General features: G+C 36.3%; 1 protein-coding gene across 7 annotated transcripts in view; it reads left to right on the forward strand.

Annotated features, from left to right (window-relative positions):
• Positions 1-25,050, forward strand: part of TFPI (tissue factor pathway inhibitor) — a 74,723-nt gene that overhangs the window by 35,647 nt on the left and 14,026 nt on the right. For 4 of the 7 annotated variants that reach the window (XR_001206145.3, XM_066999701.1, XM_013178777.3 and 1 more), the window contains 2 exons: positions 12,174-12,293; positions 20,073-20,273. Coding sequence is in view for 6 of the 7 variants with exons in the window: in XM_066999701.1 (XP_066855802.1) it covers positions 12,179-12,293; positions 20,073-20,273 (316 nt within the window). In the remaining variant the exon portion in view is untranslated. Of the gene's footprint in view, positions 1-3,757; positions 3,782-12,173; positions 12,294-20,072; positions 20,274-25,050 lie in introns of those variants that run through there. The other 3 variants (XM_048058447.2, XM_013178776.3, XM_066999702.1) reach the window with 3 other exon arrangements.

Here is a 25,050-nt window from a genome sequence, read left to right on the forward strand (position 1 = left end):
GTGAAGGTAGCAAGCATCTATGTCCACAGTAAATTAATCTGGCCTGTTGTTTGAGCTGCATTTGAAAACTGCAATCATTAACCAGCTTACTTTGGGTGAAATGTATGCAGTTAGAACAATATTAAGGAGCTGAAGACTATTAAAACATATTCTGCTCTAGTTTTTTTCCTGTCAAACATGTCCCACTTAAAAGGATTAATTAAAAAACTAATCACATATGCCATTGCTTGGTAAATCTATGTCTCTTAAAAATATATATATAACTTCTATGGTAAGGAATCACCAACTGTACTTGAAATTGAATTTCAGTAGTCTTTGTTTATCCTTACTTTGTGAGCTGTATAGTTTGCAATTTGGAGATAAAATGAATTTCAACTGTCAGTGTAAGTTATTTGATCTTCAAAGTGCATTTAGCCTTGCAGTGCAGTGCCCCCACTAACTAATATTGTTAATGAAAACTGAATTTTAACTCATCTAGCTAAATGCAGAGTAACTTTAAGCTGAAGTTTTATGGTCTTCTTGTCTCAGGAGAGTTTGAACAATTAATGGCACTGAATTTATCTATCCTCCTTAATCTCATCGCAGAGTTAATGTTGGAAGTCTAATGGTCAAAACTCCTGAATTGCTGTTAACTCTTTAAGAGCTGGATGTCAGGTGTGAAGGGCCATGACACAGAACGTACCAAAAAAAGAGGCCAAATTTCTGTCAGAGAGGAAATTTTAAGAGACTGGGGGAAAAGTTGTCCAAGATAAAACGTGGCTAGGAAACAAAGCAAAGATGTAAAAGAACAAGCTTCCAAATAGGCTCTTAGAAAACATATACAGAGTCTCTAGAGAGCTGAAATCTCACCTCTAGCTAGACCAGACCCACAGTCAGAGAAGAACTAGTGGATTCTAGATCTAGCTTCAAGGATGTTTCTGCAATAACCCTTCCATGTTAAATGCATAAACAGGAGCAAATATTAGCATCCAGTTTGTCCTCTGTTCAGTACAGGGTCACCAATGTCTTTGTGACCCTGTGAACCTTAAATTATGCTAGTGGAGGGAGCACAGACTGTTCTCAGAGATGTCAACATATAGCAATGGAATGAGGGTAGTTTCTGGAAATGTGAATATCAAATCTCCTCTGGACAAAAAGAGGAACTGCTGCTGTCTCTTCTGTTCTGGGAAGCTGCTCTAGCACCTACATTTACTTTAAGATGATGATTCTGGCTGTAACTCTCTTCTGTGTTTTAAAATAAAGTGGTAGCTGCTTGAAGTGCTTTGCAAGTATTGTGGTTTTTGGTTTATGGTTTTTGGTGTGCATTCAGCATGTGCTGAGAATGTCTGCCAGAGGAAGTCAGAGCATGGGTGCAGAAACAAGAAGAGAAATTTTAAAATTAAAAACACACACACACACAAAAAAAGAACATCAGTAGAGCTTATGGGCCTCAAGAATGGCATGAATCTTGCACATTACAATTTTGGAGCACACTGTTTACAGTTTGTCTAATTCCAATGCTCTTTGTTTGGGCTAAATTTTGAATAGTCATATTATCTCTTTGAAAACTGGGAGATACTAACAGTTTCTAAAGAAACCAAAACTGGGCAGAGGGTTTTGGTGAGGATTGAAAATGGGATCTCAATTTTTAAAGCTCTTCATGCTTGAACCCGGTAAAACTGCTCTTAAAAAAAAAAAAAAGAAAAAAAAAAAAGACGAACTACCGACTTCTATGTGTTTCTCTTATGAAACTTAAGAATATGGGACAGAGTGCCCCTGGGGATAGAATGGAGCAAAACCATATGGGGAGTCATACGATTCCTTTCCTATTATAGTTACTGCACAGCAAAATAGATTATTTTTTAGTCATTCAGCTGTTCATTTTCCTTCCTTAGTATTGTTGTCACTTTCCCTGATATGTGCCATGCATAACTGAAGTTACCTAGTTAATTTGATCTACTATTTAGAGAGGAAAAAAAAAAAAAAGTAGACATTTGAACATGGTGACCCAGGATGAGCTCTGGACTCCAGAAAGTTCAACAACCTTCTTCCAGAAAACAGCATTTCAAAAGAACTGATTTTAAAACAACCATATTGAAGGTAGTAACTGCAGCAAGCAAGTTAGACATACAAGTATATGAAGAAAATATTTAGCTGGTGCTGGTACAGTTTTTATGACCTTGACAGGAAGGTCCATATAAACTTATTAGTGTTTTTCTGTAAACATGTTCTTACTTTTCCATTGATTGACTGTTACTGCCACTTTTTTTTTTATCATGTTTCCATCTCCCCATCTCCTCTCCCCCCAGTTAGGTGGTGGAAGATTCACAAGGGACTGTGACCCTTTCCTCTCTGTGGCAGTGTTATTTTGTGTTGGTTTTAAGTATGTGCAGAGTGATAATCTGAGGCTGTTTGCGGGTATTCCCACTGGTGGTAATTGTAGCATTACCAGTGCAATGATCCAGAGCGTGCACAGCCATTGCAGTTAAAATCTGTTTGGTGTATCGACACGGGAAACAGAGGGTGAGTTAAACTTGCATGGCAAAGCAAGATAACTAGTATTTTGATGCTTGGTATGTGTGCAAAATGTGACTTACAATTATGAGGTTTCACAATGTTAATAGTCAGGTATGGTCAAAATCAGTCATAAGACACCACTGCGGCAGATAGTTTCCTCCTAAACCTGCCTGCCTGTTACATTTTCAATAAGTGGCAGCTTCACTTCAGTGCAATAAAGTAGTTATGTTTCTGTAGTGTGTATGGTGTGGAAATGCACACAACTGAGTTGAAGACAAATACACAGCACTGAAATGATTGTCCATTAGAGAAGAGGGTTGGGGTAGGCTAGCTAACTGCTAAATACAGGACAGTTTTTTTCTAAGTGAGGAGAGCTGAGATTTGGAAACATCCACTGTATTTTTTCAGTCCAAACTGCTGAAAGAAGAGGTTGGAGGCTTTATAATCCTGGTGTTTGCTGTTGGGACTGCCGTGCTAGTTCCCAAAAGCATAACTAAAATTGCTGCTTGTCTGTTTTGTTTGTTGCTTCTGTGTTGTGAGGGTAGGTACTATTAGAATGATGAAGGCATTCCCTATTTGAAAATAGATTTATATGACATATGATTTTGCTACCACCAATTATTTTTTGTCCAAACCTAAACACTGTGCACCATTATATGACGCCTGTATACATCTTTCCTGCTTAGTTTTCTGAGGCGTTGGGCTATATTTTGCATTAAATGTAACATTAAGCTAGTTTTCTCCTACCAGTTTGGGTACATCTTACCTTGTTATCAAAGGGGAGAATTAGTGCAGGATTGGGTATGTGGTAGTGATAGATTTTTGGTTATTTTTGTTTTCAGATTTATGAAATAATAGAAACTAGTGATTTGGATCAGTCCACATTAAAATAATAATAATAATTTTTGTTGGAACAAATTAATATTTCTTTTCATTATTGCAAGTTATCTCACAGTGCAGACAGGGCTGTATATGATGAATAGAGATTTACCTCAGATATGGCATGTCACATAGATGTGATTGCCACATCTAAATAAAGAACTGACTCGTTATTTCTTTATTTCTGTTTAAATCAGCCTTCTATGAGGTGGAAACAGAAATTCGAGTAATGTACTCAGTATGTCCTTTATGATGAACTCATAAAGTTGGGTCATGTGCCATGTGCTTTTTGTTTTTTTTCTCTGTGGTTAGAGCAAGTAGCTAGAAAATCATTAGACATTCCCTCAAGGTCTCTTTAGTAGCTATGCAATTTGGTGTAGACAAATCCTGTGTTCCTGTGAAAGAGGTAAGTGCAGCTATTCAAAAAGTAACTCTTAATTTCAGGGTTTGTAAATAACTTGAACTTTGCATCAAGTGGTCTGCTCTACACTGCCATAGAGTTGAGCAAGTTTCTTGCAGGCTACCTCTGCCAAGGCATGCCATCTGTAGGATGCATTCTCAGCCCATTCTCCCGGTTTCCAGCTCTTGGATGATGTGAGGCCCAGACTGAGCCACCTGGGAAGAACTCAGGGGAGGAGATGAAGTAGGGTCTGGAGCTGTGTGACAAGAGAGGGTGAGTGGAAGCATGATGGCAGCAGTACCCAGAGCCAGGTGTGAGATGAGTAGAAGGGAATAGATCCTGGCACTAAGTTGGGGAAATGGAAAACTGTTTTTAAGCACAGGCAAAAGGAGTCAACAAAGGAAAGTGAAAGGTCAAGAGACATCTATAGTTATGTGAAAAAAGAAGGGTATTCTGGTGGTAGCCTTATTAATTAATTGATTGATTTTTCTTTCAAAACATAACAAGGTTTTCTTTTCAGTTAGTTTGTAAATTGTGTTTGCAAAGCATCATTTACAACTTTAATGCAAACAGAACCAAAGTGTAAGTTTAAATCTGAAACAGTGACATCAGGCCATGCAGCTTTTTAGCATAAAAGTTAATGAAGAGCTTTGTTTTTTCTAAATTTTAACTTCCCAATTTTCACTTCACTACCCAATTTTCACTTGGAAATTTAAGATGCCAGAATAGTGCAGCAGCAAGTCAACCTTCATGTCGAATGATGAAAGGTAACCAACCAAAATCCTCTTTCATAATGAAAAGGTGATTTGAAGTTCTTAGAATAATCTGGTGGAGTCTCTGGTCTTAGGAGAGATGTGGACTATTAGGAAGGTAAGTTGAAGGGTGGGAATTTTGGTAGCTCATGTTTTCAGTTACTAATGTTTGCTTGCTGATGATCCACGTTAGACTGCCTCCTTTCTGATAAGTTACTGGGAGACTGCAAGGCTTTGCGTTGATGTCACTTTGAAGGTCAGACTGCTACTGACTCTGGGACTGATACAGAGCACAAGTTTCTGAGTCACAGTGTGAATATCCTCTTTATATATATACATAAAAAGACATGGTGCCTGATGACCTCTTGCAGTTCCCCTCATCCAGTTTCTGGGAATACTCTGCCACAAGTCTGTGAGAGGAAGGAAACAGGCAGGTGGAATGTCAAGACTAAATACAGACCTTAACTGTATTTACATGTAGTATATGTATTGTCCTAACTTGAGAGGGTATGTTCTCAAATCACGTGAAATGTATATGTTTATATAGTAGGCTCAGGAGATGCATTAATGATACCCTGCTGAGAGAGCTGTCTGCCTGCTTCGTGCAATGGGAAGGGCAGAAGGATTTGTCTTGACAAAGGACACTTTGTGTTGATAACAGCTATAATAGCTGTGATAGAGGCAGTTTTTACCTTGAGTTGCATTTTGTATCTTTGCTAGCCACACCAGATACTGCGTAGTAAGAGGATTTTTTATTTTTACAAGGAATGTTTGATAAGTTAGTGTAGTACAGCTGCCATGGTGCCTTTTCAGTGTTTCTGCATATGAAATGTTACCTAAAGGGAGACTGCATATTGGTTCAGCATAATTTTGCACAAAGAAAAATCTTTGTCAAGCTGATACTCCCAGAGTGGTGGAGAAACAGTCCCTTTCACTGCTGAATTGAAATAAAATAAGTTGCTTTAGTCTTGTTTTTGAAATGAGTCTGCTTTCTGTTGCCAGATCAGCATGTGGCTAAGGAAATAAGTCTTAGCAGGAGTCTAGTTTGGGAAGACTGGGAAGGTGGCTAAGCTGTTGCACTCATGCTGACTGCAAAGCGGACATTGTTTTAAAAAGCAGAAAATAGGAGAGGGAAAATATTAAAATTCAAAACTACCTTTAGTACCAGTCTACCCAAGACAGTGGCATATTGGTCAACCTTATTGACATGTTTCTTGAGCTAAGCGAGTGTTTTCTGGGTTAGGATGCAGATGCATATCAAATATATGTCCTGGCATTCAGGAGATACTCTCTGCAATATTTACTTTTTTATGAGGTCTATAAGCTTCTTTATTGGCAGTGACAGTTCCTTCTGGTTGAAGGCACAGGTCCAAGTCCTGTCTAGTTCCTAGTAAGAACATTTTGCTTGCATGTGGTCTGGAGGACAAATTTTGAGTCTTTCTTCTGTTGTAATACATTTAAATATTTTAAAAACAGCTTCACCTGCTGCCACACTTTGATTCCGTGTGCCTATTCCTTTATGAACAAATTCAAAAACTTCTGAGGTCTTCTGATCCTTAGCATTCCACACCCGACCTTCACCTCCCATGCTCTCGCAAAGGTGAAGCATTCCAGGTCTGATTCGGATGCATAACTAAATATAGTACAGGGTTAAAATAAAATAGTATTTAGGCTGACTCCAGGAGTGTATAGGTTCTCAAGAACAGTTACATCACCAGAGGAGCAGAGAGCTACTTGTGCAAAAGCACAAGGTTGGGCAGAATGTTGCCACAGGTGTACATAGCAAACATGAGTATACAATAATGAATCATGGAAAGATATAGTTGCTTCAAGAAAGTGCAGAGTTGCAACAGAATTGCTGTAGTAGCAGGTGGTAAGAGTGGAGTGGTAAGAGCGGGAGTTAGAGACTGTAGTTCCCACTTTCACATTTTAATACAGCTTTCTAGGCAGAACCTGACAGTGGAGACCTACTCACATTGCACCTCTCAATGTTTTAGAGGATCATAATTTTTATAAATAAATTAATTATAACAGCAGTGTATTTTTCTATTACATCTTTAAGGATGATTAAGCAAATACAGAAGTTATAAATATGTAATTATTTTCCACGGAATCTTGCAACCCATAGGTCTTCTCCCAGCTGCAATGAGAAGTTTGCTATAGTAAAGTCTTTGGTAATTGGAGAGAAAGTAGAGTCTCATTCCTGGTGGTCCTTTACTCCCCAGGCAGGTCTCCTTGTCTGCTGTTGTTTGAGGTGTTGCACAGTTGATTTCTTTTCTAGCACATGGCAGTGATGGAGTTGATGATAAATTATCCGTGCTACATTTAACAATTGGCACATATTTTACAGTGGCACAGAAGCTGTCTTACAGACAATACTCAGTCCTCTGAAGTAAACATGCACAAAAGGATTATCAGTTTGTCTCGGGGGAAAAAAAAATGTTCCTCTTTATTTTATTCAGAAAATAATCTGGGAAAAACAGAATTCCCTCTTATTTCTGGTGGTCTCATGAAGAAAAAAAAAAAAGAATTTGTCTGGTTTCTGTAGCATCTTTTTCTACTTTTCGTGATGTGCCTTGGGTAATGCTTGTAGTGTTGGGAAAAACAGATATGTCAAGGATGCATGACTTCAACAGTCAAATATTAGTCATCTGTCCCTAACTTTAGTGAATCAAACTGAGTTCCATAAACATTTATCTTGCATTGCCCTTGGCTTGCCTTTTAATTAAAGGAACACAGTTTTAGAATTGATAAATGATGTGATAGGATTCATACTTTCTTCATTGTTCTTACTTCTCCAGAGTAAGTGAGCAAACATGATGTTTCAAAAAGCTGTAACACAGCATGTGTAGTAAAATACTTTCAGGCAACTCACTGACTCAGCCAGCTGGGAGACAATTCTACAGGTACAATCCAATTAATTCTCTGTCATATACATCCCAGTAGGTGGTACAAGATACCGTAGGGCAAATATAACACCCGAGAAGGACATTGAGCTAATAAAGGTCTGTTTTCATATCAGAGGCACTGTAATGCTGTCTAATTAGACCTTCTTTAATTTCAGGCTGTGCTAATTTAACTTTTTATTCCTCCATTTACTGTATCCTTTTTTTTCTTTTTTTTTTTCTCCTTCCATTTCCTGGGCTGTCAGTGTGAATGAGTCACTTTTACAGTCATTACAATGTCACTTTGTGCCATTTTCTGAAGCTGTCTGTTTCTGGCTACTGTGGAAATGCTAGCTTTTATTTTGCTTTTTCCAGTTAGCTGGTTAGAGATAAATAGGGTGCTGAAGAAACGCTTGTTTCTAAACATTCTGGTAACTATAGAAATTGCTGCAGAACAGACTAAGTAAACATACAGATAAAAGGTCTGACTCCAATGGCTGTAAACTGCTCAGAGAATGCAGTGAGTTTTCTACTTATCTGCTTTTAGCAAAAAATCTAGAGAGCCTCCTGGTATTTCTGTGTTTAGGTGGCAGGATAAAAAAGACCTGGTTATAAGAGAGGTAATAAGGGTCTCGTACTGGGAACTTCCTTGATTGCTTGTGATCTGCTTTGTCCACCTATATTCCAGCTTGAGGGAAGCTAGTGGCATTATTCACAAGTCAAAGCATTTAATTAAATCAGTGAGTCACTCCCAGCTACCACCCATAGACCTTTGATTCCCTTGTCAGGCAACTTAAACATTTTCTGTTTATAGATAAAAAAAAATCTCATCTAAAAGCTAGTTAGTTTGGGAGCAGCACAGCTCCTAAGGAAATGTTTTTAGGAATTTATGAAATTTGCATTAGTGACACTTTGACATATAGAAAAGCCACTATTAATGCTGGACTGATCTTTTGCTGTCCTAAATTAGAACCCTTTCTAGAGTAAGGGGCTATATTTACTCCCAGAGATTTTCTTTTTTTTTGGGTCTATATAATCAGACCATTTAACATGAGTTATTTATGCTCAAAGCATTTCCAATATTTCCCATAACATGCAGTGCTTCACACAAGTTCTTTTATACTTTACTGAGATGAATGTCATAGTTACAGTAATTTGAATTTTACCTTTCATTTAAATGCAATAACCTTCACAATGTATTAAAAAAAAAAAAGAAAAAAGAAATAAAACCAATATCATAATAATCAAAAATCAATATCAATTAAATATATCAATTAAAGCTTACAGCTTTAAAATTCTGTTACAGAGCAACTGAATGTTAAATCAGAGAACTTGGACTTTTCTAGATGGCTGGGTTTTTTTAATTGAAAAAGCACAGCCAAGTTCACTTTGATCTTGGATTTTACTCTTCCTTTAGGAATTAAAGGATTTAAGGATTTAATCATTTCAGTACTAACACCTGCACCCCCTTCGTCCCATTTCTACCCATACCTGATACTGTGCTCTGGGAATGTACAACCCTGTGGGAAGGCTAGCCAGAAGAAAGGCAATTATGTTTGGTCAGTAGACTTCGCAACAAGGTAGATATACAGTTAGCCTAAATTTTCTGTCTTGTGAAATTGGCCGAGCATAAATGAATCTGACTTTCCACAACATCCTCTTTTCAGGGAATACAGGAGTTAAGTGGAAGAACAGTAATACCGGACCCCAGTGAGATTTTTGATCTCTATACAAACACAGTCATTTATCCTCATAATCGCGCAGTGGCAATTATGCATGGTAGCTGTACAAAATTTTATTTTAAAGTGCAAAAAAAAAATACAAAATTTTATTTTAAAGACTCATCTTCAAATGAAACATTTGTTGTGGATTTCCATTTCTGGATGATTTTCCTATATTTTCCTTCTAATTGGGAACAAAGTTTTGGGAATATAGGATGACAATAAAAATGGATTTACTCAATTGCCATCATGTTTGGAAAAACTCAAATACAGAAAATGAGAGCCACAGGGCAAACTTGGAATTAATCCATGGGCAATTGAGGCTGTGGGTAATTTCCAAATCCCTTTATGAAGGGTCATAACCATGTCAGTTATTACCAATTAAGGCTTGTAAGGAAAAGAAAGTACTTAGAAAATTCCCCTTTCCCATGTCATTTTAAAAACTAAAATTGAAAGTCTGTTCTGTAATTTTTCATTCCTATGAACTCAGAGTAGTCAGGCAAAGTCTTTCAGACTTTTCAGGTTCTTTTTTAGCTATCTGAGTATCAAATCTGAATATTTGATGGTTATTTCAGATTTTATCCAGCTTTAAATGATATCAAACTATCACCACCTTTATTTACATTATAATGCTGAGTACTTATCCAATTATTTGAAAATTTTCCTTAATATTTCTCCCCATACAGTTGTTTCTTAGTTGTGGATCTATATTATTTTAGTTAGTGTCAAACTAATATCATAACTCAGATGTCTCACAAATTATAAAGAGACTCTTAGACAACTTCACATTACCTTGTAAGGAGGTTTTTTTTTTTTCCTCTTTAAAGCATGGCTATACTTCTTATCAAATAGTGAATAAAGAGATTTGCTCTAATTTATCTAAACTTGTGATAAAAAATATATAGAAATCTTCTAAGACCTTGTACTACAAAACTTTGCATGGATGAAAATTTGGTATTAGGCCAAATGTATCATAAGCGGTGTTCTGTTTCTGGAAATCATACTGGCCTATGGAAACTAAAAAGGAATGTTGTCAACTCTCTTGACTTTGTGCAGAAATATAGTCAATAAAACTTTTTTTCAGATGCTTTGTTGGTCTGTTTTGGATGTATGATATTCTCTGATGTGGTATTATTTCAATATGTTAAAATTTTTGCTTATTATGTATGTGGCTTATTTCTAGTGTCTGAAGTCTCAAACATGATTTTTGCAAGGCAGTGCACAAACAGTTGCATCTCTGTGGACATTCAGGCATTAAATTCCAGCACACACACAGAAGCTTATCAATCTTTCTGAAAATGTGACAGTAATGTCAAGGTTGGCTGTTGCCCTTGGTCTTGAACAGTTACTTTGCTCTAACTGTTGAAGAGGGAGTCTCTGCTGTTTGGTTTACTGGAAAACTGAAAATTATCTGAAAAATAATAAAATGAAATGCTGAGAATATCTTAAAAAGACAGTTTGTTAACGCTAATGTTAGGCCTGGAACTCGAAAGTATTGAGTGGATAGCAATGAACATTTCAGTAAAGACTCTTGCTCTAACAGTGTATTATTTTTTAAAGCCTATTGGTGGCACAACAACAGAATTACTGTTGGGAGCATTAGAAAAAGGAAATAATTAATGCACATAATGATCACACATAAATAAGAGACTTATAGACAGAATGACAAAGTAGTAAGAAAGATAGCCAGAAGGGGTACACAAGTTAGTGCAGACAGTAGCATTAATGAATGTGATTAAACCTTGTCTGACATGTCAGAATGAAGTGTTGAGTCCATAACACAGTGTCATGTTTTCTTTCTTGTCTTTTAGCAATGCTGTAGGGATATGAGGCAGCCAGCAGAACACACCTTTTTTTTTTTTTTTTTTTTCTACAGCACTGTAAGTTAGGAAAACACTGGAGGAAAAAAATTGAAACAGGAGGAAAAAAAATGAAACATTCTCAAATGAGAAGTGAAAATTCGGGCTCTGGTTTGGTGTTGAAGATACAACTCTTACTATACAACTATATCCAAAGTCGGGTGGCAGGCTCTTCCCCCAGACCCTCCTTCCCTCATTGTTTTAGCACCTCTGCATCACCCATCTTCATAGACAAGTAGACAAAAACAGTAAAGATAAAACAATGCCTGAAGGCAAGGAACTTCCTAGTCCTTTAGATTTTTATGAAGTTGGTGTTAATTAGCCAAAGTTTGATATCATACTTTAAGAAAAGGGGACATCTGTCGGTAGCTAAAGAAGATATTGAGCCTACTCTCTAGTTAGAATTCAGGGTTACCTAATAAGCTTTTAATTAGTTTGAAAACATGTATTTCTAAATAATTAAAGCAAAAGTTTTCCTAAGGTGCTCTCCAATATGTGCATACACAACCTTATTTTCAGCATAACTTGAACATGCTGGCTTCTGTGGAATAATTTTCTTTGTGTGAATAACTGTGGCTGCACTGATCCCATGTGGAAAAGAATAGCTCTGCACTTATTAACCAAGGAATTCAATATTAAGGGGATCTGCAAGATACAAAATACTATTTAATACTGTTAAAGCCCATGTTCCGAAAAAGTTCACTGACTACAGTGAACTGCAGCTTCCAGGAACTTGATAACTATAAATTGATGAAATATTTGTTAAAAATATAATACTGTGCTTTTGGCAACGAACCCATGGTCTGCAGACAGAGTAAAACTTATTCTGAAGAACTAGAAATAAGGACATTAAAAATTTATTTAAAAGTACAAAGTATTACATTTTATATTGTTATGTATTCTGGGAGGTGATTTAAAATTGTGGCTTTAAATAAAAATAATGTCAATGTCTCTAGTATGTACTGGAGATGGGATGGGAGACTTGAAATCAGCTGAAAGCAACTAAATATCTTGTCGTGTTATTCATTGTGCTTATAATATAATTATACTAAAGTATCTTACATTATTCCAAAGCTCTCTGTGTATCTACCCATAAACCTATGTTCTACCCTGCTAATGACTTTTGCAGAGCACTCAAGAAATTTGATTAAAGTGTATATTGTCATTTATATGTTATTCAGGAAAGATGAAAGGAAGAAAGAGGGGATGTTTCTTACCTTTAACCTTTTTCATGCTGTTTGTCTGTATCGCTGGACATGCGACTGATGACTCAGATGATGGCGAAGAAGAGGATGTTCTGGGTAAGAGTTCACAGAAACAACACAAAAAACTCCCTCTCATAACAAAACCACCATGTTATATGCACTCTAAATGTACTTCTGTACTTGATTTTTTTTTTTTAGGGAAAATTGAAAGTGGAACTAAGCGTGCAACAGTGCTGAAAACAGACTGGGTTCTTAACTAACCAGGAGATGCTCAGAATTTTGCATCTAGCTGTAGCAAAATTGTTCACCTTCTATAACAGCTTCTGCTTTGCGTGCTTTTTGAAAGTTCTAATCTTAATCAAAGTATTAGATATCAAGATTATTCCCTTTAAGCTGTGCTTTAGGACCTCTGGAAAAGTTCAGTGTTGAGGGAAAAGAACACGCAGGTGGTAAACTCTGGCTTTGTCTTCCTGTGCAAATGGAGTAGAAACATGATGAATAACACTGTAAGCTCATGTTACTCTCTCCTGTGCACAGCTCTCTTCAGCCACAGTTAATTTGCAAAGTTTGCAAAATTCTGCATTGTCCTAGTTGTTTTCCTTGGCCTTAGAGATGCTTTCTGTATGAAAAAAAAAATCTCTACCAAGTGACTTGGTATTGATGGATAAATAAAAACTCGGCAGTTAGAGATTTTTGTTGAAAAAAAATATCAAGTGTGAGTTAGGAGTGGAGGGGTTCTTGGATTCTCTTACCATTGTAAGGCTGTTGTTCATTGTACCTTCACTTCATTGAAATTCAGTAAGTTGGGTCAAATTTCTGTACTGGATATCATTGTGAAAAGTATTTTAATTTCATCACAAGCAATCACGAGAAAGCAGATGAGGGAAAATGCACTTTTTGTACCATATTGAAATAGGCTTCTTTCCTTTCAGAAAATGACTTGAAATGGTGACCTCTTCCTCACGCTGTAGAGAGCAATGTAGTGGATACCTCTCATATTTGACATGTCTAATTTTGAAGACCAGCTAGGAATACAGCAAAGGGTGACCTTTTGTTGTTGTTGCTGGTACTCATATATCTGCCTATGGCTTGTCAAATTTCCATCCACGCTATTTCTTTCTATAAGTCTTTTGCAGCAGCCTTGCGACAAAATATTAATTCTGTACAGTCGTGGCTGTACTACAAAATAAGCCAGCACTTTAGGGCCATATCACAATTAGTCACCACAATTTAAAATATTAGACATTCCACATTAAGTGTATGCTTATCATGCCTATGTCGTCAGATTGTTTTATAAAGAAAAAATTTTTCTATTTACCCTTGAGGTACCTAAGTACCCTTCTTGTTTGAAGGCAAAGTTGTATTTATCTTTGCTCTCCCCCACAACTCTGTTTTATAAAAACCTCAGCCTAAACTTGCAGTTTATGAAGGCCAAATTGTCTTGTTGGTTAAAACAATACACTTCTTCAACAGAACAAGAAATATGCAGGATTAGTCTTTTTTTTTTTTTTTGTGGCCCTGTGTACTTACTTGTTTTTAAATATAAAAGACAACAGGAAAAGCATGCCAAGGAAATTAAATAGTCTCTTTTTTATCCAGCAGTATTTTATCACTAATTATTTAACAATCAGTCATTTAAAATTATACAGCCAGTAAATGATTTAGAATGAGGGACAGTTATTAACTTCTGAACTAGCATTCCACGGTAAAAAATAGTCAAATGCGATGCTTAGAAATTAAACCAGGGCCCTGTTGTTATGACTAGTGAAGACTCAGTTGTGGTGTTTACAAGAAATTATTTTTGCATTAATCTGATTATGTTTTTATAAAATGATTATGTTGTTGCTATTTAAAATTACTCTTGTGATTCCTTATGAATTAAATTCTGGTTTCAATGAATTTAACAACAGAAAGTTTGTAGGCTGTAATTTCACTAATGGCATGTATTTTCTGATGGTAAGTGGTTATAAAACGTTGACGTACTTCACCCCAGCATTCAGTACCTTCCAGGTATTGAAGGATGAAATAACTTGTATGCATCCATTGCTTGCAATATGGTACTTTTGGATCACATTTGATACATGCTCTGTATGAATCTGGGCTTTTTAAATTTTTTGTATGTATGTCTGTTTTGTTTGTGTGTTTGTTTTGTCTATTAGTATTTAAACTGCAGTAGTAATTAAACTTGAAAGTCAAGTCCAACAGGTTAAAATGGATTCTCAATGTGTGCTTTTCCAGCAAAAATGCTCTCATTTTTCCATGAGTAAATTAGATTTATAAAAAAAGTAAATGATATAAAAATAACTAGTTCATGTATATTGTTCCATAATACCTTATGTGTTTGGGAGCACTTTAGTTGATGTTCCAAAGCCTGAAGAAAATAACTTACTAGTTGAATGTGCTTTTTATTCTAATGTGAAAGTTATCAAGAATAAATGTGACTGCTTTAAGAAAGGGTAGGAAACACATTGGTAGGAAAAGCAGTGAACAGTGTGTGGGTGGGAAGCTGTCAAACTGGCCAAGATGGAGAAAGAAGAAACAGTTATTCATTAGCGACAAGGTGCTTAGTATTGATATCACTTATCAAAGAGAGACATTTACAAGAAAGCTTGGAAAGATGACAGCATATCTTTGTAATTAAGGATAACCGCAGGAATTCATGAGAGTGAGAACCCGTAACCTAAGAAACAAAACAGAATGTATTCTACTTAAAAACAGAAATTCCTATTTCAGCTTAACATAATATAGACCAAACTTTTTTTTCCCAATTAATTTATGTAGTTCTGTCCAGAAAAGCAAGTATGCAGCAATGCTGTTGTCTTTCATATTTATTGTGCCATAGATATAACAAGGAAATTATTTCACAGTCTAATTAAAAGAATACATTTTTAACAACCAGTTTTGCAAATCGATGTAGCAAGAGTCTGCAAGTCAAGTTAGATTCTTTGAGTATGTCTGCAGCTGGGGAAAATGGTATTGTTTTTACTTCTACTAATGTAAAATGATTAGAAAAAATATTCACAGCTTCTGGTTTGTAATATTGTATTGCTTACTAGTAAGGTACTAACAGGGCTTTACACAGGTATTATAAGCTCCATGTGCTCAGGGCTACAGCATGACTAACTGCAGGTTATTAGAGTTTTCACAGTGAAAGTACTACTTCTAAGTTGATAGTAACTGTTCAACCAACAGCCTTGTCCTAAGTTGCAAAAATTGCTGTGTGAAGGACAATAAGTGGCTGTGCTGTGTGGGAACTGTCTTGGCCAGTATCCTGGCTCTTGACAGTTGCCAAAAGTAGGAAGACTGTAGGAATGGAGCACGAATCATAGAACCATAGAATGTCCCAAGTTGGAAGGGACCCACAAGGACCATCAGGTCCAATTCCTGGCTCAACACAGGACCACCCAAAAATCAAACCCTATGTCTGAGAGTGTTGTCCAAACACTTCTTGACCTCTGGCAGGTCCGATGCTGTGACCACTGCCCTGGGGAGCCTGTTCTACATCACCCTCTTGGTGAAGAACCTTTTCCTGATACCCACCCAACCTGAGCCTCCTGTGATGCAGTTCCATGCCATTCCCTTGGGTCATATCACTGTCACCAGAGAGAGGAGCAACTCTCCCTGCTACCTAAGATTGTAGTGACATAGAATACCTGCGCTAAACTCATGGTCAGTGTGAGCCATTTTGTTGATATTACTTTGCACTTAAAACAAAGCATGAAGTGCAAAGATTTGTTAGCACAGGAATAGACACTTAGTGCCTTTAATCATGACAAGCTACGATATAGCCGATCTAACAAAGGTTTGAAATGAAAATTTTTGAGGAAAAGTAGGGAGAAAATGTTTTGCTTTATTTTATTTTTGGTGTGGCAAGTAATAACTTTTGTGTAACAGTGTGTATCAGCTGTAATCCTTTTTTCAATGTTTTTCTAGCAAAACTATCCATGTTCTTGATTTAGGGTAGTAAAATTTTATAATTCTACAGATTTTCTAAAAGTTTATTTGGACCAGGTTCTTAAGCCTGGAGTGCCTAATAAACATCCAACAGGGCCAGATCCAATGGAGAGACTTAAACTCATTTTCCTTTTAAAATGATGATTGCAACATGCTATATTTAGAAGAATAAATGCATTTGTAAATATAAGGTGGAAAATAACTGCTTAAGCACTTGTATAATGAGGTTGTATTTGCTGAAAAGTAAGTAGAATTTGCAGAGCATTACAGACGTAGTGTAATGTTGTAAACAAGGCTAGTAATTCTGTGATGTATTAAGAAAAGAAAAAAAAAAGGACAATTGTCCCACTCTGTAGGCACCACTAATGCCTCAGGTAGAGTATTGTGTTCAGCTCTGGGCCGTACACTTTAAAAGTAATCCAAACCAATAGGAAAGGATCCAAAGGAAAGTTGCAAGAGGGTTAGAAAGCAAGACCAATAAAAAGAGATTGAAGAAGGGATTTTATTTATTATAGAGATAATTAAAAGGATAGAAGAGTCATCCAACAATAATAATAATAATAAAAAAAAAAGTTGGATGTCTTGAAATTATTCTTCCTACACACTGAAGGGAAGTACAAAATTATTTAATATGTAATAAAGGATATTTGGGCCGTATATTATGAAAAATGCTTGTATTGCAAGTAGGGTAGTAAAATTCTGGAACTGGCTGCTTCGGGTTACTGGGAATTTTACTTCACTGGACTTTTTTAAGAATGATTTGGCCATATATCAGGAAAGGTCTCAAGGTATTTATCCCATAGAAATATGCCAAAGTTGACTGAGAAACACCATTAAAACTGCTTTCAGTTTACGTTGTTAGTTGATGACTATTCACTGACCTTTCTGATAGACAGCTTCTCTAAACGTCATATCCTGTGCTCTTCACACAAGGCCTAAAATGTAGTAGGAACAATCTCTTTTAGAACTGAATAGGAGAGGAGGAGGCCATACAATAGGAATTACCTTTCTCAAGGCATATTCCACATGTGAAACTGGTGCGCAGACTTATTTGTATCTATGCAGACCTACTGGCCAAACGCTCATGCTTGCCTTCTCAACTGGTGCTTTAATCTGAGAAGGAAAGCTAATTTTATACCATCTGTGGTGAGCTAAGTGTTCCCAGGTGTAAAGTAATGGGGGAAGAACTCTCTCTCTGTTCCCAGACACAGGAATGATTCAGTTCCCATGAATCCCTTTGAGACATCTTTCCTCAGAGTCACTTGGTTATTGTTCAAAGGGAGAGGACTTGGCTCTCTGGGGCTTCACAGGGTATGTATTTTAGTCAAAGTATGGTAATTTACCAGCACGCCTAAGAAAATAAATGTCTCTGCCACTTCATAGATTGCCAAAAAGTGAGACACAAATAGTTGTTATGTTTGCAGTAAATGTTAGTACATCTGACAGTGGTAACAACGTCACTGACTGCAGAGGAAAGGTCTGAGGAGGTAAGCAAAACAAAGATTTAGTTCTGTGGGTTTAGTGGGAAATAAGCAGAAGTTGAGACCAAAAAGTTTCTAAGATTAGTATACTAAGCCAGTTGTTCTTCATTGTGTAGTTTTGCATCTATGCTTGGGCACTATTTCTGTTTTGATAGCCCACAACATTGGTGTGGCATAATGCAGTGAGCAAAATGATCTGACATAACCCCATGTTTGTAATTCTGGTAGTTAAGAAACCTAGTAAATTTTCACAATCTCTTTGAGACTGAACTGGGTCACTGACATGGGTCACTTATGAGGTCTCATTACTTGTGTGCCAAGAAAGTAAAATGTTTATAAACCAGCTGTTAAATCTCACCCACCCTCATTTAAGCTGGATTGATTTCTGTGCAGCTAAATGTTTGATTTTAGCCGTTCAGGCATTATTCCAAATGTTACTAAAACCTTTGATGTTTTGAAGGCATTTTTTCCCCCTATTACTCAGTGATGGAATTCCAAAGTTTCATTTTGCAATGTGATGTTCTCTCAACTTTTCTAGTTGAGCCTTTTCAAGTTTCTTCCAAAGGATTTCCAAACCTGTTGGAGAACTTTGGACGTTAGAGGCACAACTTGGAATCTTGTATGATGTCTAAATCCTGATTCTTCATGGGTATGGGAAGACCCAGATAAGGAAATTGGCAAGAAGCAAAGTTCAGAAATCTTTGGCAAGCCGAGCTCCGTAGGAATTTTAGTGAAACTCATATCTCTTTGAAATGTGTCATTTAATTCATCCACAGTACTTATTAGACAATCTTCAATAGTATTTTCAAATCTGTTTTTCTAACTTCAGAATCTGTAAATATCATTTCTCTAATGAGGTACACACAGACAATTTTAGGGACTGAATATTTGGTATGCATTTTGAAATTAAACGTCTCAATCTGTATTTTAACACCAAATTGACCATTTTAAGAATGGAAGATCTAATTACCTGCTACAATTTTTGTGTTGATAGTATTTGTGTAATAAAACTTATTTTTTCAAGGATTTACATGATATGGGATAAAAGATTTTAGCAGTGAAAGTTATTTCTTTGCTGTATATATAAGTTATCAATGTCTCAAATGGAATAAAGAGTAAACTTGCATTGGCCTCAGTGTTTATGAGGGTTTACTTCAGCTGCGTATTTCAGTTAAAGATTTTATAATAGGATAAATGTTATATGTTAAACTAATAGCCACAGAGTGGGTAGGTAGTAATGTCAATTTCCTTATCACCATGTCATAAAGTGGGATTTTTGTGGGTTCTGTTAATTAAAACTGGAAATTTACTCTAGTTAGCACAAGAAAGCTGTATAACGATCATGTGTATGCTTGTCCTCATCTTTTTTTTCCTCCTCCCCAAGCCACTGCAGATAGCACTGGTAGATACTTTTGAATACACACATTAAGGGACATCAGTGTTCTGATTAGCTCTGTGAGAATGAGGGAAAGATTTCAGCTCTGTTCTGACTGCAACTGCAAACACAAGTTCTGCAAAGCTTTCAAAAGCCTCTAGGGTAAAATACTTCCTTGGAAAAGGAAAGCAGGAAAAAAATCTCAAAGCCTATATTGGTAAGGGAACAGTATCATAAATGGGATCATCAGAGTTTCCTTATAGACACTGACAGTATAACACTTTGTTAGTAATCTTCTTCAAAATATGTATGTCAATTTTTAGATAACATTCCAAGAGTTAATCATGTATATTGAAAGGCATAAAAATGACTTGAGGTGAAAAGGTACAACTTCTTTTCACCCAAACTTTCTGTTGTGTTCTTTTCAGCTCTTAAAAGGTCTTACGCAAGAACCATGAAATCGAAGAAAGGTATCATGAAACGTGTCAAAGAAAAGTATCATGACCTTTCAATTGTACCGGACGGGTTTATGCACCAGTAATGTGTAATCTGGTAGGGGAATGGTGCCCTCTGCAGGGCTCTCTTGCTTAGTTCACCCCATGCTGCTGTCTGCTATGAGATGTCCTTATGAACTATGTTCATCGTCAGAGATGTCCATGCACAAGGCACACTCCTTCAGCCTTTTTTTATGCAGGAGTAGTCAGTGTGTCTTTCGGAGCTGCCAGAATTTTCTCACTATATTTGTTGATGATAATTTTTCACTAGGTTCGATGAATAAGTTGCTGTCTGTAGTTGTTTACAGTTATGGTGAGGATCTGGTGTTTGGAATATGAGTTCTTTCAGTTGAAAGTTGAAACCAACATTTCCATTTGATTGAGTGGAACTTGTGTTCCAATGGACATGATGGTTGTCTTTTTACATCTATGCTTAATGTGTTTAGAGTTTTACTGTCAGATATTAGCAGTGCCTCTCCAGCACAACAGGCAAGCAATTTGATTTTGAAGTTAAGCTGTGCAGTGAAGCAAAATAACTTGGTAACAGTTGTTCTGCTTCTTTTTATCACAGGTGCTCCTTTGCCACCGCTGAAACTGGGACATTCGATCTGTGCCCTGAAAGCAGATGAAGGTCCGTGCAAAGCTATCCACATGCGCTATTATTTCAACATTCAAAGCCGTGAGTGTGAAATATTTGAATATGGAGGATGCCATGGCAATGAAAACAACTTTCTAACACTGGAAGAATGTCAGAACAAGTGTGTGGTAACAGGCCAGTACCCATTCTCCTATTCTCATCAGTTCTTCATTTGCATTTGTTAATTGTCATCCATAAACCATATGAATTTTAGAAGTAGAGGTCCTCTTTGGTTCCTGTTAATACAGTAATGTGATGCTCCCAATTATGCTCCCAATTATTCTACTACGTTGTAGTCATCTGGATTATTTTAGATTCTGGAAGCAAAATTCTGGATTTGGGAAGACAAATTGTGATTTATTTATTGTTTAGTGGACCTGTAGAATAGAGAGTAATGCAAGAAAGCTTATTTTCTGGCTAAAGCCATGTTTTGAAAGAGTTGTTAAAGTAAAATTGATTTTGAGGCTGGGCTAAACTGTTGGCCAGAGCATTCATTGCTTTTGGAATATCATACCCAATTTCTGATTCCACACTTCTCTTTGTTCGAGAAGCTGATACAAGCTATCCAAAATCTTGAACATCTGCCATGATTCAACAAAATTAGAACTGCAGTAATAAAATAGTTCTCTTTAAAAATGTCAGTTATAGCTGTTTGGCTTAAAATATCTGTTTTGTTGCAACTTCATCAGTTAATCATTAGAAAGAGGAAAATGAGATCCAAAACATGATACACAACAAAATATACAGAAAGTGCCTTGTGAATGCCATTTTTGCTATTAAAAATTATCATCATAATTAACTAGGGCCTTCAGCATTGTGAAGGCTTTACAGAGTAAAGGGGGGTTGTTTTCTTACCTGTAAAAATTGAGCCAGAATAGTGTGATTAAATAGAGCACAAACCTCAGAGGGACTGTATGTATAAATAATAGCCAAGTTTAACCTGAGATGTTGTACCTGAGCAAAGTTTCATTGATGAGAAACTATCAGAACAGCTAACAGAAGGAAGACATGTCTTTCCTAACAGGTTTTCTCTGGTCTTCATCCCTTTGATCTTTCTAGCAAGGAGACTGCATGCATTCTATGCGATCCCTGAATGTGATCCCTGAATTTTATAATGAAAGCAGATTTCAGTTATTCTTCCCTCAAACAACCCCATGCATGTAGGATAATTTCTGCCAGGATGGAAAAAAAAAAACAGTACAAAATGTCACCAACAACTTGTGAAAGTGATAAAGATCAGATCACTACATTCTTTAATTGAATGTCAGTTTTTCACTGCAGTTAACTCTCAGGATTGATTTGAGACTATTTTTTAATGGCTTCTATTATCCACTGATAAGCCTTGGAGACCAGATGTACTCCAGTGAAGAAGGAGCAAGGATCAATTGCAGTCTCACTCTGTCCTCGAGTCATATATGGGTAAATGTAAATTATATTAAAATAAGATTTATATTGAAATCACTTATCACTAAGGAATAATGTTTTGGATATCATAATTCCTTTGTTACTAAGTAACATCATCCAGAATTTTAAGTCAAAAAAAAGAGATGGCATAGAGAAAAATATCTTTCTGAATATAAACATCTTGCAATGAATGAAAGCATACCCAAATTGAATGAAATTCTGTCCTTCTACTTGGGCTTGAATTGAGCCATAACCCAGCTCTCACTGAACTGGCTGAGAAGGCAAAGAACCTTCACATCATTGATTTGATTTCTTTTCATGTTGAAGTCACAAATATTGCTAGAATTGCAGATTAGTATTCACATCTAGCACTAAAATGACATTTGCTCCTATTTTACCTTTAATGTTTTGTTCTTACATTTCTGCAAATTGTTCTGTCAAAATTGCTAGCTGTTCATTCTGTTGAGAACCCTGCAATATTTAAGGAGAGCAAATAGCCCTGTGCTAGTTAGAGCACAGCTCACAGTCAGTAAGAAATTTCCATTTTCTTGTATTGCGGCCTAAGTGCTAGTTCTGCTGTCTCTATTTGGGTCATTTTCTTCAACTAGAATATGCCAGTTTTAGTGATTGGTAGTAGAGGAAACTTGGAGGGCAGGAGCTGATCTTGTTTCAAAAGTAGGCTGAAGACTGACACCCACCAAACTGGGTGTAAGAATTGGGTGATGATATTTTGATGAGTATTAAAGAAGAATTAATTTGATTTTAAGGAATCATAGAATCATTAAGGTTGGAAAAGACCTTCAAGACCATTTGGTCTAGCCATCACCCTGCTACCAATGTCACCCACTAAACCATGTCCCTAAGCACCAGGTCCAACCTTAAAGAGTTAAACATTATACAAATTCTGGCTTTAATATTTTGCATAGTTATTCCCTGTTTCCTTTACAGTGGTCTTTCTACGCTTGCATCTTTTGTTTTGTCATATAGCTTCTACAAGTCATAAGTTTGTATCAAGGATTTAGCTGATTTTATTTTTTTTCCTCTACACAATCAGCTCAAAAATTATTTCTGTATTTATTGAACTTTCATAACAGAAATTAATAAAACTTACAATTGAATTCCATAGTTAATGCATATATTTAAGTTTTAAAAAGTCAGCAAGGTCATTCTAAGAGAAAAACCTTCCTTACAAGGCATTTTCCTCACTTCTACAGCTATACTCCATGTTTTGTTTGGAAAATTGTGATTAATCAGTTTCTAGTTACAGCTCCACACAGTTAACAATACAGTCTTTCAAGATAAAAAATGATAAGCTCTTTTTCTTGATTAGCATTCGTAGTCAAAAACTATTTAGGATGTGAAGATAGCTCTTCTTTTTCTGTCACCAGGCTAGCTATTGGCACTTCACATCTGGTATCTGGTTTTGGTTTTCAGCTGGACCTACAGCATTTCTGCAATTTTCAGAGCAGGGTTGTTTGCAGGACTGCAGCTGCCAGTATCTCATCCAAAACATCTGTTTTCCTTGTGATTTGGAGTGTTTGTCCTAAATTCCAGTTTAAAGGCTAAGACTGAAGAAGGTTCACAGGTGCAGAATTTGGGTTGAAGAGTGTATAAAAGCCATGATCAGGTGCCACGAGTGAAGTTCTGCAAAATTGTTTCTTCAATCTAATGTTGATATTTTGATTAATAGTGTTATTTTGACTCTGACACATATGTTGGATCAATACCTGAAACAGATCTTCTGAACCAAATCCTATGCTAGCATGTAATTGGCTTAATTCCGTAGAATGAAATGAAAAAATCATTTAAAATAAGAGCTGGCGCAGTGTCTATCTACATGTTGGTACTCAGCCTGGGTTCCAGTATTTGGTATGTGCTTAATTATGGTCCAACAATTTGCAAATGTAGAGTCTGCAGTGAGGAACTGGAGCAATAGAGGCTCAACATTTCTGTATTCTCTGAATGAGTAACTGCAGAATAAAATGGTTTGGCGTCACACACAGTACGCTGTCAAACATTAAATTCATCTTTTTTTTTTTAAAGTAGTAGCTTCTATTTGTTAAGCCTGGTTCTGTGCAGTCTCACATTACATTATGTTCATCTTAGTTAATGTTTCTGTTATTTATTACTGCAGAAAGATAACTAATTTAGTAACAGAGTAGAAATCAGACTAAAAAGACAGTGCTGACTGGTAAATTCTAAAAAATTTAAGAAAAATCTAAGAGCTGTTCAGAGAATTTCCACTGTGAAGAATGTGAAGGTAAAGATTGCTAAAAGTAAGCTAAAGGGAAGTTTTGAGATGTATAAAATCAAAAGAAATAATGTGAATAGCCAAAATGTCTAATTTTTCAGCATTAAGCACAAATAAATAAGCTAACATGAGTGAACTGCAGGGCTCCTTAAACTGGAATATTAAAAAAGCATATGGATGAATAAACCATCAAAGATGGAAACTAATGATTCCCAGAGCTGGTTAGAGTCAGCACAAGAAGGTTTAGAGAGTCCAACTACAAGCTGGCCACTTTAAGCTTCTCTAAGACAATGTTTTGATTCAAGATGCCTAGTTCTGATTCACGTCTCCTAGAAATCAAGTGCATTTTTTGTTTCTTGTGCTTGAAGGTCACCACTTCAGAGAGTGGATAGGAGTAAAATTGCAAATGGCAACACAAGCACAAAGGTCCTAATTTTCAATGCAATGAATGTTTATCCTGGAAAGAATATTTAAGCTTTCTAGTATGGAAAAAATACCTGTTGGTAAAAGGTTCTGGACATGACAGCAATTTTTAGGTCAGTTATTTAAACAGTAGGTCTACTCAGAGTTATAGTTTGTTTACAAAGAAGAAATTAACTCAGCTGTGGATTTGGCTTTTTGAGCAAAACCAGAAGCAAAGAGACAATGTTGACATGGTGGTAAGATTAAAATACTTTAGGCCTGTATAAACTCACAATAAATTCTTCCTGTTTTGTGCCAGAAGGGTAGAGATCACATCAAAGTCTGATTGCTGATTTTGGCCTGAACGAGACAGCTGAGTGGAATTAGTGAAATAGCCCAAAACAATTGTCCTGAAAATAATTTTTTGTTTGTTTGTTTTTTTGTTTTGTTTGTTTGTTTGTTTTGGTTTAAGTCAGGTCATAGGTTTAATGCTAAAGGCATAGCCTCCTACTAACAGGAAGCACTGGAAATATGTTCAAACAAATGATTTGTCACTCTCAAGTGCATGTCATATCTTTGAATAGTATTTTTTTAAGAATGCCAGTTGAATTATCCCAGAGACAAAAGGAAAATGTAGGGAAAAAAGGAAAATGAATTTCTACCGAATATATTTGCTTTGAAAATACAACACAAGCAACGTTTTCAGAAGGAAAAGAAAAAAGTCTAGAATAACAAACTGGTAGGATTGTGGCACACAGTGGCAGTATAACTGACACTTAAACCATATTAGCTATCAGCACCTCTTAGAATGGGAGCCAAGGAAGGTATAACAGTATATAAATGACAGTTGCAAAC

The sequence above is a fragment of the Anser cygnoides genome, chromosome 6 (genome assembly GCF_040182565.1).
Source record: "Anser cygnoides isolate HZ-2024a breed goose chromosome 6, Taihu_goose_T2T_genome, whole genome shotgun sequence".
Classification (NCBI taxonomy): domain Eukaryota; kingdom Metazoa; phylum Chordata; class Aves; order Anseriformes; family Anatidae; genus Anser; species Anser cygnoides.